This window comes from Cydia strobilella, chromosome Z (assembly GCF_947568885.1).
Source record: "Cydia strobilella chromosome Z, ilCydStro3.1, whole genome shotgun sequence".
NCBI lineage: Eukaryota > Metazoa > Arthropoda > Insecta > Lepidoptera > Tortricidae > Cydia > Cydia strobilella.
The window spans coordinates 61094225-61110301 of NC_086068.1; the positions used below are offsets into that span (position 1 = coordinate 61094225).

General features: G+C 39.2%; 1 protein-coding gene across 1 annotated transcript; it reads right to left on the minus strand.

The window, feature by feature from the left end:
- Window positions 1–658: 658 nt before the first annotated feature.
- LOC134754117 (uncharacterized) lies at window positions 659–12620 on the minus strand. The gene is made up of 7 exons (XM_063690195.1): window positions 12534–12620; window positions 11776–11903; window positions 11227–11375; window positions 6323–6484; window positions 4749–4915; window positions 2883–3106; window positions 659–1494 (listed from the first exon to the last, which is right to left on the minus strand). Exons 2-7 carry the CDS (start codon window positions 11852–11854, stop codon window positions 743–745), a joined length of 1533 nt encoding a protein of 510 aa, XP_063546265.1. The 5' UTR covers window positions 11855–11903; window positions 12534–12620; the 3' UTR covers window positions 659–742.
- Window positions 12621–16077: the final 3457 nt, after the last annotated feature.

The following is a 16077-nucleotide window of genomic DNA, read 5'->3' on the forward strand; positions in this document are numbered from 1 at the left end:
ATACGCTGTTAAAATTATTCGGTATTAATAAGTAATTATTTATGTTACACCGTGTATAAAGTAAATCACTAATATTACAACAATTATTTTATTGTACCTTATATTTAAAAATATAACTATTATCAATATCGATTTTAATTTCTTCGATTTTACCAAAGATAGATATACCCGTAATAGATGGATACAGTCTAAGGAAAAAACGTGCCTCGAAAATCACGAAAATTTGGTTCTCGATCAGATGGCGCCACTAGTTTTGGCCCACACTCGTATAGAGGGCGTTGACTGTTTCGTTTGTTATTTATAATTTTAACGCATACCAGTGAAAGAACATGGGTCGAAATCATATAAAAATATATAATGCAAATAAAAAAATCATTTATCCATATTTAAATACATTTTATCGTATTTTTATAAATATTTATTTTTAGTTTTAAAGTGTGCCGACAGATGGCAGTGAATTTACTGGGGTTACAAAATTTACTATGACAGTACCGCAAATAAGTTACTCTATAATTTTACTGACATCATTTGATGGAATCTTTAGAATTATCTCTTTTTAGTTTTTAGTTTTTTTGATAAAACTAAAAACTAAAAAGAGATAATTCTTTTCAGGGTTGAAGATGGAGTGTCCCGTTTAGGAGAACGTATTTTTGCTTGAGCTGCACTCAGAACGCTCTGAGGGCTCACGCTCTGAGCCCTGCGCCACGTGCCGGTCGGTGTGGTTGCGCACGGGGTACGGCCACTAGCAGGTCGACGAGCGCCTCGAACCACTGGCGGGTGGGCACGACGTCACGTACATACTCTCCGGCATTTTCTTGATGAGGCCACGCCGTTTGTGGAACACGACGAGGTTGCCGTAGTCGATGAAGCGCACGGCGGTATTCTTGTTGTCGGGGTAGAGCACCCGGGCGCGGTACCAGAGGCCGTCGGCGAAGTGCTTGGCGACGCACGGCGTGCCTAACTCGAGCGTCTGCAGGTCCTCGTACGTGTCGGCGGCGGCCGCGAGCTCGGCCTGGATCTGTTCGATCTTGCCGACCTTGTCGGGCATCTGGAAATGGAGCACCGCGTTGCTGAGAAGCGGCACGGGTTCGGAACTCACCTCCGGGGTGGCTAGCTTCTCGTTGACCAGTTTCATGGACAAGTCCGCTCCGTCCAGGTGTAGAGTGGCGAGCCAGCCGTCTTCGTATACGAGCGTGACTTGCACCTCCTTGTCTAAAGTCCATTTGGACAACTCGGTGACCGCGTCGTGGCGGAGTGGTACCAGTCCTAACTTCGCGACGAGAGCCCGAGCGCACGGTTCGAAGAAACTAGGGTCTAGTTTTTTAACCTTGTCCTTGGGGACGGTCTCCTTGTTGCCGTAGTCGGGGAACTGTACGGTGACGTCGGCGTCGCGGTTGATGCCGATGATGATGATGGCGCGGTACCAGTTGCCGTCGGACGATTTGACGGCGCACAGGGTGCCGGGTTCGAACTCCTCGAGCGGTTCCGGTGTACCTATAACAAATTAAGAAATATAATTAAATTTATTTAATCTCATAACAAACCCGATCAGAAATTAAGATATTGAATAAAACAGAAAATTATAAACTAAATAGGCTGTGACAGAAGAGCGGACAGAAAGAAACTGAACTCTTAGTGATCCTATAAGGGTTCGGTTTTTTCCTTTAAAAAATACATTGTTTAAAACTGTGTAATGTACGGAACCCTCGGAACTTTACTATGTTATCTGAAGCTACATAAACTAATTAGACGTCCACTGACTCTAGCGACATCTATACATTTCATCGAGAACCATTAAGCGAATCGATAACTCGCATACAAAGTGGCGCCATCTAGCGGTGATCATTGCGGAACTAACAAGTGGCGCCATCTGACGGATCTTTGCCAAACTAACTAGTGGCGCCTCTGGCGGATTTTTATGGAACTAGCAAGTGGCGCCATCTAGCGGTGATCATTGCGGAACTAACAAGTGGCGCCATCTATTTTTTTTTAATCAATCTAGGGGATTTGCTATGAAAATAACAACAGGCGCTCTTACACATACACAGTGGCGCCATCTAGCGGGGATCTTTGCGGAACTAACAAGTGGCGACATCTATACATTTCATAGTGGATATTTTTAGAACCAAAGATAGATATAACTCCGTAATAGATGCATACAGTCTAAGGAAAAAACGTGCCTCGAAAATCAAGAAAATTTGATTCTCGTTCAGAGGGCGCTACTAGTTTTGGCCTACAGTCGTATAGATGGCGTTGACGGTTTTGTTTGTTATTTAACAATTTTAACGCATATCAGTGAAAGAACATGGGTCAAAATCATAAAAATAATTAATGCAAATAAAAAAAATCATTTATCCATATTTAAATACATTTTATCGTATTTTTATAAATCTTCATTTTTAGTTTTAAAGTGTGTCGACAGATGGCAGTGAATTTACTGGGGTTACAAAATTTACTATGACCAAAGATAGATATAACTCCGTAATAGATGAATACAGTCTAAGGAAAAAACGTGCCTCGAAAATCACGAAAATTTTATTCTCGATCAGAGGGCGCCACTAGTTTTGGCCTACACTCGTATAGAGGGCGTTGACTGTTTCGTTTGTTATTTATAATTTTAACGCATACCAGTGAAAGAACATGGGTCAAAATCATATAAAAATAATTAATGCAAATAAAAAAATCATTTATCCATACTTAAATACATTTTAACGTATTCTTATAAATCTTCATTTTTAGTTTTAAAGTGTGTCGACAGATGGCAGTGAATTTACTGGGGTTACAAAATTTACTATGACAGTACATACCGCTCTAGTATAAGTTACTCTATGGTATGGAGAACCGAGCGAATCCCCCTTGGACAGTTACATTAGGGCCCTCACCTTCATCGTAGAAAACGTAGAGCTCGCCCAGCAGCTGCTGCACCTTTTCGATGTCCGCCATCTTCTGCAGGTAGATCTCGTTGAGGCCCTGCAGGTGCTGCACGATGCAGAGACCGAAGTTGTAGTTGAAGACTGTGCGCGCGCACAACCTCTCGCCCTGGAGGTAGGGCTCGAAGATGCTCAGCTGCTTGCCCGTGCTGATGTCGTACAGGACGGTCACCAGGCTGGAACGGAATAATCCGATTAGACATATCATAGAGTAACTTATACTAGAGCGGTACTGTCATAGTAAATTTTGTAACCCCAGTAAATTCACTGCCATCTGTCGACACACTTTTAACCTAAACATAAATATTTATAAAAATACGATAAAATGTATTTAAATATGGATAAATTATTTTTTTATTTGCATTAATTATTTTTATATGATTTCGACCCATGTTCTTTCACTGGTATGCGTTAAAATTATAAATAACAAACGAAACAGTCAACGCCCTCTATACGAGTGTAGGCCAAAACTAGTGGCGCCATCTGATCGAGAATAAAATTTTCGTGATTTTCGAGGCACGTTTTTTCCTTAGACTGTATCTATCTATTACGGAGTTATATCTATTTTTGAGTCTAAGGAAAAAACGTGCCTCGAAAATCAAGAAAATTTGATTCTCGTTCAGAGGGCGCTACTAGTTTTGGCCTACAGTCGTATGGATGGCGTTGACGGTTTCGTTTGTTATTTAACAATTTTAACGCATATCAGTGAAAGAACATGGGTCAAAATCATAAAAATAATTAATGCAAATAAAAAAAAAACATTTATCTATATTTAAATACATTCTATCGTATTTTTATAAATCTTCATTTTTAGTTTTAAAGTGTGTCGACAGATGGCAGTGAATTTACTGGGGTTACAAAATGTACTATGACAGTACCGCTCTAGTATAAGTTACTCTATGCCTTTTGTATTGTTTTGCAATGTGTAGAAAACCAGTGATATCCAAATCAAACACGCTAATTTACACCTAAAATACTGATTTAAACTTTCACGATTTTTATTCATTATTATTCACAACGACGGTACTTATTTTACGCGATTAAGTCCCGTCGTTGTGAATAATAATGACCCTTTTTTTATGAAATAGGAGGCAAACGAGCAGACGGATCACCTGATGGTAAGCGATTACCGCCGCCCATGGACACCCGCAACACCAGAGGGGTTGTAAGTGTGTTGCCGGCCTTTAAGATGGGAATACGCTCTTTTCTTGAAGGTTTGAAGGTCATATCGATCAGGAAATACCGCAGGCGACAGTTCATTCCACAGTTTAGCTGTGCGAGGCAGGAAGTTTCTAGAGAAACGCACAGTTGAGGACTGCCAACCATCTAAGTGGTGAGGATGGTAATGTTGTCGCGTAGGGCGATGGCGAAAAGAAGCGGCAGGGATTAATCCGAACAATTCCTCGGAGCACTCCCCATTATACACCCATAGAGTAACTTATACTAGAGCGGTACTGTCATAGTAAATTTTGTAACCACAGTAAATTCACTGCCATCTGTCGACACACTTTAAAACTAAAAATTAATATTTATAAAAATACGATAAAATGTATTTAAATATGGATAAATGTTTTTTTATTTGCATTAATTATTTTTATATGATATGGCCCATGTTCTTTCACTGGTATGCGTTAAAATTATAAATAACAAACGAAACAGTCAACGCCCTCTATTCGACTGTAGGCCAAAACTAGTGGCGCCATCTGATCGAGAATCAAATTTTCGTGATTTTCGAGGCACGTTTTTTCCTTAGACTGTATCCATCTATTACGGAGTTATATCTATCTTTGATACACCTAAGATACTATACACACTTACCGGTCCCCCTCAACACCGTTCACGTATATAATGAACTTGTTGCCAGTGAGGGCCGTCTTCAGCTCCTCAAGCGGCATAATCATGTAGGACTCGGGCGTGTAGTTATTGAGGCAGCACTCCTGGGACTCGTAGTGGTATACCCTCAGTTCTGTTGGCAGGATACTCAACTGTGGGCAAATAATGACGCTTATTAGGGTACCATTCCACCTGTCCAATGTGTATTTGCATCGCACATTTTGCTTAGTGAGACCAAAGATATCTGATATAACTCCGCAATAGATGGATACAGTCTAAGGAAAAAACGTGCCTCGAAAATCAAGAAAATTTGATTCTCGTTCAGAGGGCGCTACTAGTTTTGGCCTACAGTCGTATAGATGGCGTTGACGGTTTCGTTTGTTATTTAACAATTTTAACGCATATCAGTGAAAGAACATGGGTCAAAATCATCAAAATAATTAATGCAATTAAAAAAAATCATTTATCTATATTTAAATACATTTTATCGTATTTTTACAAATCTTCAATTTTAGTTTTAAAGTGTGTCGACAGATGGCAGTGAATTTACTGGGGTTACAAAATTTACTATGACAGTACCGCTCTAGTATAAGTTACTCTATGGTGAGACGGAATGCACATTGGACCAAGATATTGGAATGGAACAGACGGAATACCAACCGGAAGTTTTTTTTTTTCACATTTTCCTTTATAACTCCATTTTGTAAAAATGCTTTGTAATGTTCAATTTGAGCTCTTTCAAATGATATCCAACTTGACCTGGTAACTACAGTTTGAAATTTTGCCCCCTCTTTAAATTGGGTATTTTCCATAATTAATAAAAATAATTAAGTAGTTCTCGAGATATTTAGCAATATGACAGACAGACGGACGGACGGACAGAGTCGCACCATAAGGGTTCCTTTTGTACGTTTTTGGTACGGAACCCTAAAAACTAGCGACCCGCCCCGGCTTCGCAAGACTGCAATGCTAATGCATTAGAAATATCATAGAGTAACTTATACTAGAGCGGTACTGTCATAGTAAATTTTGTAACCCCAGTAAATTCACTGCCATCTGTCGACACACTTTAAAACTTAAAATGAAGATTTATAAAAATACGATAAAATGTATTTAAATATAGATAAATGTTTTTTTTTATTTGCATTAATTATTTTTATGATTTTTTCATGTGACTGATATGCGTTAAAAATGTTAAATAACCAACGAAACCGTCAACGCCATCTATATGACAGTAAGCCAAAACTAGTAGCGCCCTCTGAACGAGAATCAAATTTTCTTGATTTTCGAGGCACGTTTTTTCCTTAGATTGTAGCCATCTATTACGGAGTTATATCTATCTTTGGACATATAAACCTTCCTCTTGAATTACTATTACCTATTTAAAAAAAACCGCATCAAAATCCGTTGCGTAGTTTTAAAGATATAAGCATATATAGCAGACAGCAAGAAGCGACTTTGTTTTATACTATGTAGTTATATATATATATAACAATAACAACTCTGTAAGGTGAGCCGTTATTAAAATAAAAATAAAATAAAAAATGATGATGACGTACATTGGCCAATGATGTGGTGACAGTGTTGCCATAGTCGGGCAACACGGCGACGACGTTGTTTGCGTCTGACGTGTCGTTCAAGATGGCGCGGTAGATTTTACCCTCGTGCTTCACTGCGCAGTGGATGCCGTCCGTTATAGTATCTTGTGTTAGCGGTATCAACTGAAAATAAAATAAATAAAGGTCATACTTATTCATTGAAAAACCAAACACGTTATCGTCCGACGGAGGTGCGACAATGGAAGGTAAAGTGAGTTACTATAAGCCATAGAGTAACTTATACTAGAGCGGTACTGTCATAGTAAATTTTGTAACCCCAGTAAATTCACTGCCATCTGTCGACACACTTTAAAACTAAAAATGAAGATTTATAAAAATACGATAGAATGTATTTAAATATAGATAAATGATTCTTTTTATTTGCATTTATTATTTTTATGATTTTGACGCATGTTCTTTCACTGATATGCGTTAAAATTGTTAAATAACAAACGAAACCGTCAACGCCATCTATACGACAGTAGGCCAAAACTAGTAGCGCCCTCTGAACGAGAATCAAATTTTCTTTATTTTCGAGTCACGTTTTTTCCTTAGACTGTATCCATCTATTACGGAGTTATATCTATCTTTGGATAAGCGTATCATCAATATCTTCACGGTGCTTTAATACGTTTTTTTCTTCCGGTAAAGATGTAGATCTGAATCGTGGTGAAAAAAAGATTCATAATTAATGTTTTAGCAAGCTAAAATTTGTAGGTTCATGTTTTTATAGTAACTAAAAGCCCTTTAAATTATACTTTATTAAATTTTCACCTCAGCAGCTTGAACAAGCCTACTTTCGTCACTCCCTGGAGTGACGATTTTCCTCACTTCAGGGAGTGACAAAAGTGCGACTTTCCTCACTCCAAGGGATTGAAACAAAGTAGCTTTTTAATTTAGTGAAGGCCATATGAACTGCCACTTCATACTTCGGGGTCTATTACAAATTCGAAATACATTTTAAACAAAACTTTAATATGTTCTCACTACCAGTGTTGGCCGAACGCTAATGCCATTAACCATTAAAAATTGACAATTAAAAAGGTTAATGGCCATTAACCATTAGCTATTGACGGAAAATGAATTAGTAATGGCCATTAACATCAATGGCCATTAATGTTAATTTATTTCAAAAAATTAACAATTAAAACAAACTAATGGTTAATGGTTTACAAACCATTCAACATTAAATCAATTTTTAATGAAAATTAAAAATGTGATTAAAAATTAACAATTAACAAGAAGAAATATCATAATTTTATAAAGTCGTCCAAGGGATCAAAGGTCTGCAAGACTGAACTTGTAAAAGTTTTGAGTATGTATTACTCATCCTCCTTATGAACCCTGGCAGTACCTAGTGGAACTTAGGTTTGGTGCAACATAGGCGCACGCTCTTTTGGTCATCCGACTCGTCTTGATGAACACTTGGGAGAGCAGTACTCATGATAGAGCTGATGCTGAACCCTGGCAGTACATAGTGGTGCTCAGGTTTGGTGCAACATAGGCGTACGCTGTTTTGGTAATCCGACTCGTCTTGATGAGCACTTGGGAGAGCAGTACTCATGATAGAGCTGATGCTGAACCCTGGCAGTACATAGTGGAAGTAAGGTTTGGTGCAACATAGGCACGCGCTGTTTTGGTCATCCGACTCGTCTTGATGAGCACTTAGAAGAGCAGTAACCATAATGGAGCTGATGCTGAACCCTGGCAGTACCTAGCGGAACTAAGGATTGGTGCAACATAGGCACACGCTGTTTTAGTCATCCGACTCGTCTTGATGAGCACTTAGGAGAGCAGTACCCATGATAGAGCTGATGCTGAACCCTGGCACTACCTAGTGGATCTAAGGTTTGGTGCAACATAGGCACACGCTGTTTTAGTCACCCGACTCGTCTTGATGAGTACTTAGGAGAGCAGTACCCATAATGGAGCTGATGCTGAACCCTGGCAGTACCTAGCGGAACTAAGGTTTGGTGCAACATAGGCACACGCTGTTTTAGTCATCCGACTCGTCTTGATGAGCACTTAGGAGAGCAGTACCCATGATAGAGCTGATGCTGAACCCTGGCAGTACCTAGTGGATCTAAGGTTTGGTGCAACATAGGCACACGCTGTTTTAGTCACCCGACTCGTCTTGATGAGCACTTAGGAGAGCAGTACCCATGATAGAGCTGATGCTGAACCCTGGCACTACCTAGTGGATCTAAGGTTTGGTGCAACATAGGCACACGCTGTTTTAGTCACCCGACTCGTCTTGATGAGCACTTGGGAGAGCAGTACCCATAATGGAGCTGATGCTGAACCCTGGCAGTACCTAGCGGAACTAAGGTTTGGTGCAACATAGGCACACGCTGTTTTAGTCATCCGACTCGTCTTGATGAGCACTTAGGAGAGCAGTACCCATGATAGAGCTGATGCTGAACCCTGGTAGTACCTAGTGGATCTAAGGTTTGGTGCGACATAGGCACACGCTGTTTTAGTCACCCGACTCGTCTTGATGAGCACTTAGGAGAGCAGTACCCATAATGGAGCTGATGCTGAACCCTGGCAGTACCTAGCGGAACTAAGGATTGGTGCAACATAGGCACACGCTGTTTTAGTCATCCGACTCGTCTTGATGAGCACTTAGGAGAGCAGTACCCATGATAGAGCTGATGCTGAACCCTGGCAGTACCTAGCGGAACTAAGGTTTGGTGCAACATAGGCAGACGCTGTTTTAGTCATCCGACTCGTCTTGATGGGCACTTAGAAGAGCAGTACCCATGATAGAGCTGATGCTGAACCCTGGCACTACCTAGTGGATCTAAGGTTTGGTGCAACATAGGCACACGCTGTTTTAGTCACCCGACTCGTCTTGATGAGCACTTAGGAGAGCAGTACCCATAATGGAGCTGATGCTGAACCCTGGCAGTACCTAGTGGATCTAAGGTTTGGTGCAACATAGGCACACGCTGTTTTAGTCACCCGACTCGTCTTGATGAGCACTTAGGAGAGCAGTACCCATAATGGAGCTGATGCTGAACCCTGGCACTACCTAGTGGATCTAAGGTTTGGTGCAACATAGGCACACGCTGTTTTAGTCATCCGACTCGTCTTGATGAGCACTTAGGAGAGCAGTACCCATGATAGAGCTGATGCTGAACCCTGGCAGTACCTAGTGGATCTAAGGTTTGGTGCAACATAGGCACACATCAGCTCTATCATGGGTACCGCTCTCCTAAGTGCTCATCAAGACGAGTCGGGTGACTAAAACAGCGTGTGCCTATGTTGCACCAAACCTTAGATCCACTAGGTACTGCCAGGGTTCAGCATCAGCTCTATCATGGGTACCGCTCTCCGAAGTGCTCATCAAGACGAGTCGGGTGACTAAAACAGCGTGTGCCTATGTTGCACCAAACCTTAGATCCACTAGGTAGTGCCAGGGTTCAGCATCAGCTCTATCATGGGTACTGCTCTCCTAAGTGCTCATCAAGACGAGTCGGATGACTAAAACAGCGTCTGCCTATGTTGCACCAAACCTTAGTTCCGCTAGGTACTGCCAGGGTTCAGCATCAGCTCTATCATGGGTATGGCTCTCCGAAGTGCTCATCACGACGAGTAGGATGACTAAAACAGCGTGTGCCTACGTTGCACCAAACCTTAGATCCACTAGGTACTGCCAGGGTTCAGCATCAGCTCTATCATGGGTACCGCTCTCCTAAGTGCTTATCAAGACGAGTCGGGTGACTAAAACAGCGTGTCCCTATGATGCACCAAACCTTAGATCCACTAGGTACTGCCAGGGTTCAGCATCAGCTCTATCATGGGTACTGCTCTCCTAAGTGCTCATCAAGACGAGTCGGATGACTAAAACAGCGTGTGCCTACGTTGCACCAAACCTTAGATCCACTAGGTACTGCCAAGGTTCAGCATCAGCTCTATCATGGGTACTGCTCTCCTAAGTGCTCATCAAGACGAGTCGGATGACTAAAACAGCGTGTGCCTTAGTTGCACCAAACCCTAGATCCATTAGGTACTGCCAGGGTTCAGCATCAGCTCTATCATGGGTAGGGCTCTCCGAAGACGATTTAAATGACCAAAACCGCGTATGTCTGTGTTGCACCAAACCAGAATTCTACTAGGTAGTAGGTAGGTACTGCTACTACTGCCAGGGTTCAGTCAGGGTCATTTTGCTGTCTCATTTTAATATATCACGAATGTAATTTTATTAGACGTTAATGCAATTGAGAGTAATTCTAATTAATTTTTTGAAACTTTAATGGCCATTGAAGTTAATCCGAATTAACTTCAATGGCCATTAACGTCTCAAAAATTTAATCCGAATTAACTTTAATCCGAATTAACTTTAATGCAATTGGTTAATGGCGGAACTAATGGTTAATAAAATTGATCAATGGTTAATTAAAATTAACAATTACGGCCAACACTGCTCACTACTGAGGTGAAAAATTATGTGTGCAACACGAGAGTAGTTATTTTACATCTCGTGTTTTTGAGTCGCTCGCTACGCTCAAGATTCTAACTCAGAATCACTCGCTTCGCTTTGATTCAATTATAAAATCTTTCGCTTTTTCGTGACTCACAAATAACTATTCCACTTTCGAAACAATTATTTCGGAAAATATGACTATGTAATTCTCTTGCTAATAAAGCTCTGTATAAATTATTTTAAGTACTCTTCCACGTGGCTACATTTACTGTACGTACCTACGACGTTGACGTCGGAGATGGCGCTACGACTTGGAGCGCCATCGACTTGGAGAAGACGGAGCTGCGCCTTATCCAAGTCCACGTAGAACTACTCGACTCGAAGTGCGTCACATGGCAGGGGAGCAGCTGGCCCACTATGATGGTCAGGTACGTACCAAGTTGACGTCGTAGTTCGCGATGGCTTTCTCGACCAGCGACGCCTTATCCATGTCCAGCTGCACGTAGAACTTCTCGCACGACTCGAAGTGCGTCACACGGCAGGGGAGCAGCTGGCCCTCTATGACGGCCAGGTCTATTGCCTCGTCTGAAAGAAGGGTGAGATGTTATGTTAAGTAACTTTCGTCAATCATTGATTTTGTAGATTTCGTATCTAAGGGCGGTTGCACCAATCATAATATAATATAATTCTTATGTCCTGAGTCGCCAACTTAAGGGGCCCCACTGGTTATCAGTCTGCCGGACGATATCAGCCTGTCAGTTAGAACAAAAATTTGACAGTTCCGAACAACTACATCGACCGGCGGACTGGTAATCAGACCGCTTTAAAGAGAACCCTAGTAGAAGTAATTTATTTAAATTCATATACCCACACGGTATTGATTTGGCTGCTGCTGTCTGGTGATTAAATAATTGTGAATGCAACGAGAACTTAATATAAGTACTCAAAATAAATGTAACAACTGATTAAGTACTTCAATATTTACCTTCAAATGCAACAGAAGATTGCTGCTCCGAAAGCACAGCCTTGTACCTTGTCCTCGAGCCGCTGCCCCAGTCAGCCATCTTTTCCGGTTCGTCTTGCTTTATGTCTTGCTTGCTGAGTTTGTGGTAACTGCAAGGCAAGTTTTATATTAAGCGCCCGGTAACGATTTTGGAGCAAAAATGTCAAATTGATAGACTTAGTCGTTGAAAGTATACACGTTTTGTTACTTAATATCTGTCAGTATTTATATGTGGGTAGATTAAGATGTAGGGTAGGTTGTAGCGGCATGCAAGAAAATAATAAATCAGTCTATAATCAACTGAGGTGGTTTCACTGATCAGTTCCCATATCTTTACAATATCTAAATAAAAATTATTGGTTTCTATTAGCACGTCTTCTCATCTTGCCTTTACTGAACCCATTTCCTTTGTTCTAATGCTAATAAAATAAAGTATACACAAGTTCAAGAATGAACAACATTTCCGCCATTTTCGCACATAATCTAGGCACTTAATGTTTTATTTAAGCAATTACACATATTTAAGTTCTTTCTCATTAAAAATATATATATTTTAGGTTTTTATGCAAAACAAACGAAAATGTTTTCAATAGAAAATATTTTCTCGACTTTTATACGAAATCGCTGTTACCATTAACAACTATTTATAATATTATTATGTTCTTTACGTAGGACTGAAATGACTGAATAACAACTTCGTATTAAATAATAAACCAAAGAACGTAATATTTAATACTCACCGATATATACTGCGCGTCAGTAGGCTGGTCTTGGTCACCAAAGAGTATTGTAATATTTGTAATATCTGTCTTCCCTCCAAGAAAAAATGTTTTTTTCGCAGATAACGTTCCAATACGCCCTTGCCTTCCGAACGTCAAATCACCTCGAACTCCTTTCTAATTCGAACAATGTTCAAATAAAATATATATTTGTTAACATTAATACTACTTTACAAGACTCATGTTTATTACTAATAATTTTATACTTGATGCCATCCTTTGCTTCGTTTTATTTACAATGTCGTTTATCTGTGCGTGGAACCCAACCGTGAAAACTGTCACTTCCATTTTTGACAGATAAACGTCATTGCCTGATGTACCTACATTTTCGTTTTTAAATCAACCAATGATTTCATATATGATTTTGAAAATACTAAATAACTCGAAACGTGACCAATCTAAATAGCTTAAGTGAACTGCGAGGAACATTTTGATATGCTTTTGGCCAAGTTCTGTACAGTGGTTATGATTTAATTTGGAGGTCAAGTTTCGCCAAGATCATTTGCTTTTCTTAACCTGTTCTTCAAGTTAGCTGATTAATAGGCTGGATATCCTACTCAACCTACAGCTGAGAAGGTATGCTTCAGTTTTACATAAGTGTTATACTGGAAAACATGTTATTTTGTTGAAAATCTGACATTGATGTTTTGGAGGTTTAATGGTAGGTTCTTTTGTATATCAATGTATGTAGCATCGCTACAATATCCCCTCTCTCGGTAAAGAGGTTAAGTACCACTTAACCGAGGCAGCCGGGGTAACCGGAGAAAAGAATTAAGACTTAATCAACAAGTCTGTTATCGCACTAACTATGCATGCTGATATAATAATACCTATTCTAATTCTAACTATGTCCGTCTCTTGTGCTATAACGTTTTATTCTCTCTCTCTCTCTTTAGCCTTTTTCTACCCTTTGGGTGTAGGCCTCCTTCATTTTGCGCCATTCGTCGCGGTTCTGTGCGACTTAGAGCCACTGTTTCCCCACACGTGGAACATTTTATTACTATATGCTAAATCTATACGCTAGACTTTACTCGTCAAGTGCTATGTATTAGAAATCACTGTGCGTGGCCACTACACTGTGGTTTCTACAAAGTGCAGCATTTTGTTCATAACAAGTATGACTATAGGAGATAAGACTTAACATGTGTATGTCACAGAAAAGTTTATTATTAGCGGTAAGACATGCCATAGGCGAAGATTGGGAAAAATACCCATACTTCGCCTATTGCCTGTGGGGCCATTTATTACCAATGAAATTAAAAGCTTTAATAGTATATATAGCTTTATAATAAATTACCGTCTGATCTGAGAGGGACAGGCTCATTTAATGCGTTTAAAACTAAATTATCGCAATACATTTTAAACTACTACCCACCTTAAAAAAAATTGTTGTGTAAGCGTGTACCTCTGAAGCGACTTCTATGCTACTGTAAATAGGATTACTTTTACTTATAACACTGTTCTCGTGTAAGTGACTTGTATGTCTTTTATGAGAATAGATATCTTTAAACCAAAAAATATATATACCTATATATACTGATAGTCGGGAGTACTAAAAAACGTTATTTTGCCATAACATACTAAAATGCTTTCAAATTAAAATCCAGGCGAAGATACGAAACTCGACGGTATGCATTCCTCGCAAAATAGCCCGCATACACGGCCCATGATAAGATCTGAAATAAAAAATGTTTGTAGGTCTGAATTTGGTCTGAATCAAAGCTTTTTCGATAATATATGCTTGTAATACACTTTATTATACTTAAAGCTTACCTGGGACTATTAATTGTAGCTATAGTGGTTAAGTTCTTTCTCATAGCATTTTGTGAATACGAGTAGGTAGTTCCAGTTGTGCGGAGAGATATGTTTTATCCCTCGACGCAAAAAGAGAGGGGTGTTATAAGTTTAACGTGTCTGTGGTATCGTATAGCTTCCAAACGGACGAACCGATTTTCGTTTAGTTTTTTTTTTGTGTCAGATAATTTTATCACGAGTGTTCTTAGCCATGTTTTATGAAAATCTGTTCAGCCGTTTGAAGATCATTTCTAGTTGATGAGGAGACCTGACTAACTTAGGTATGCCCGGTCGCTTCGAAATTTGGTACTGTGTTACTTCAATGATATTGAGAGTATATGGTAAGGTTACATGACCTGATCGGCCGTTTGAAGATCAGCTCTTTAAGAGGCCGGTGTCGATTTTAGTCGAAAAATGTAAAATTGATAGATTTAGTCTGTGAAATTGTACCTTTTGTTACCTAATAATAAAAATACGATTATTTATACAAAACTTTTTTATTTATAAAACAGTTAACAATTTGAGAAATAAACTTTTCATAAACGTAACTTATTTGCGTGTGTCTGTTCTGCTGCATATTGGAGATGCTATATAGATAAAAAAAGTGTATGGTAACACGAGATGTGCAACATTATAATCGTATTCCTAACTAAGTAAACAGTAAACAACGTCGAACGTTGAAAAATACGAGTATTTACAATTCCCACCAAAAAGTAATCACTAATCAAGTAAACGTCTTAAATATAGGAAAACAAATTTAATAAAGTAACAAAATGTTTAGAGATTATCTAAAACTATAAAACATAAGGCTATTCAGTCTAGTCTCAGGAAGTTTCGATTTAACACAGAAACTGTACGTGGTGACTGATGGAAGTCAATCTATACGTATACAATAAATAATCTACTACAAAAACCTTCTCTTGACACATCAATACAATTTTCACTGAAGCAAAGAGACATACAAGGTGTTCATGAGGAAACCGAAAGATTTTAACCACGCTTTTCTGAGGCCAAAAGAAGAATGTAATAAGTTTAGGTCAAATTTTTCAATTTTTCAGATGTATTTGTACATAAAAAGTAAATATTATTGGTAAACTTGTAGTTTTTTACCATGGAGACTGTATAAAGGAGCCAAATCTCTATGTATGAAAAGTGTCCATCAAAAAACAGCAATTAGGCGGCGCCACCATACACCGAAATACTACCAAAAACAACCTACGTAATTTGGTCGGGTTATTTGTTACCTTATATGGTTCATGTTATACTCATGTCCCAGAGCCTAACTAGCGCCACCGGAGAGATTAGGAACTATTATTTAAAGCTTAACGCGGTCACTTTTACAACAATTCTGCCATAAGAGATTGCGATCCTTTCTATACCATCCATAGTTACTTAGACTACGTCCCATAGTGGCAACATCGACATCAAAAATGCGTTTTGCACAAATGCGTTTAGGTCAAATTCGCAAAAAAAAATTTTTTTTGGTTTTTTTTTTAATTTTTCAGATGTACATAAAAAGTAAATATTATTGGTAAACTTGTCACTTAAAATGGACTTTTACTTTTTTTTTTAAAACGTAGTTTTTACAAAGTGTTACTTGTCACTTTTTGACATATATCAATAAGGTTACTTATCAAAGATAGATATAACTCCGTAATAGATGGATACAGTCTAAGGAAAAAACGTGCCTCGAAAATCACGAAAATTTGAT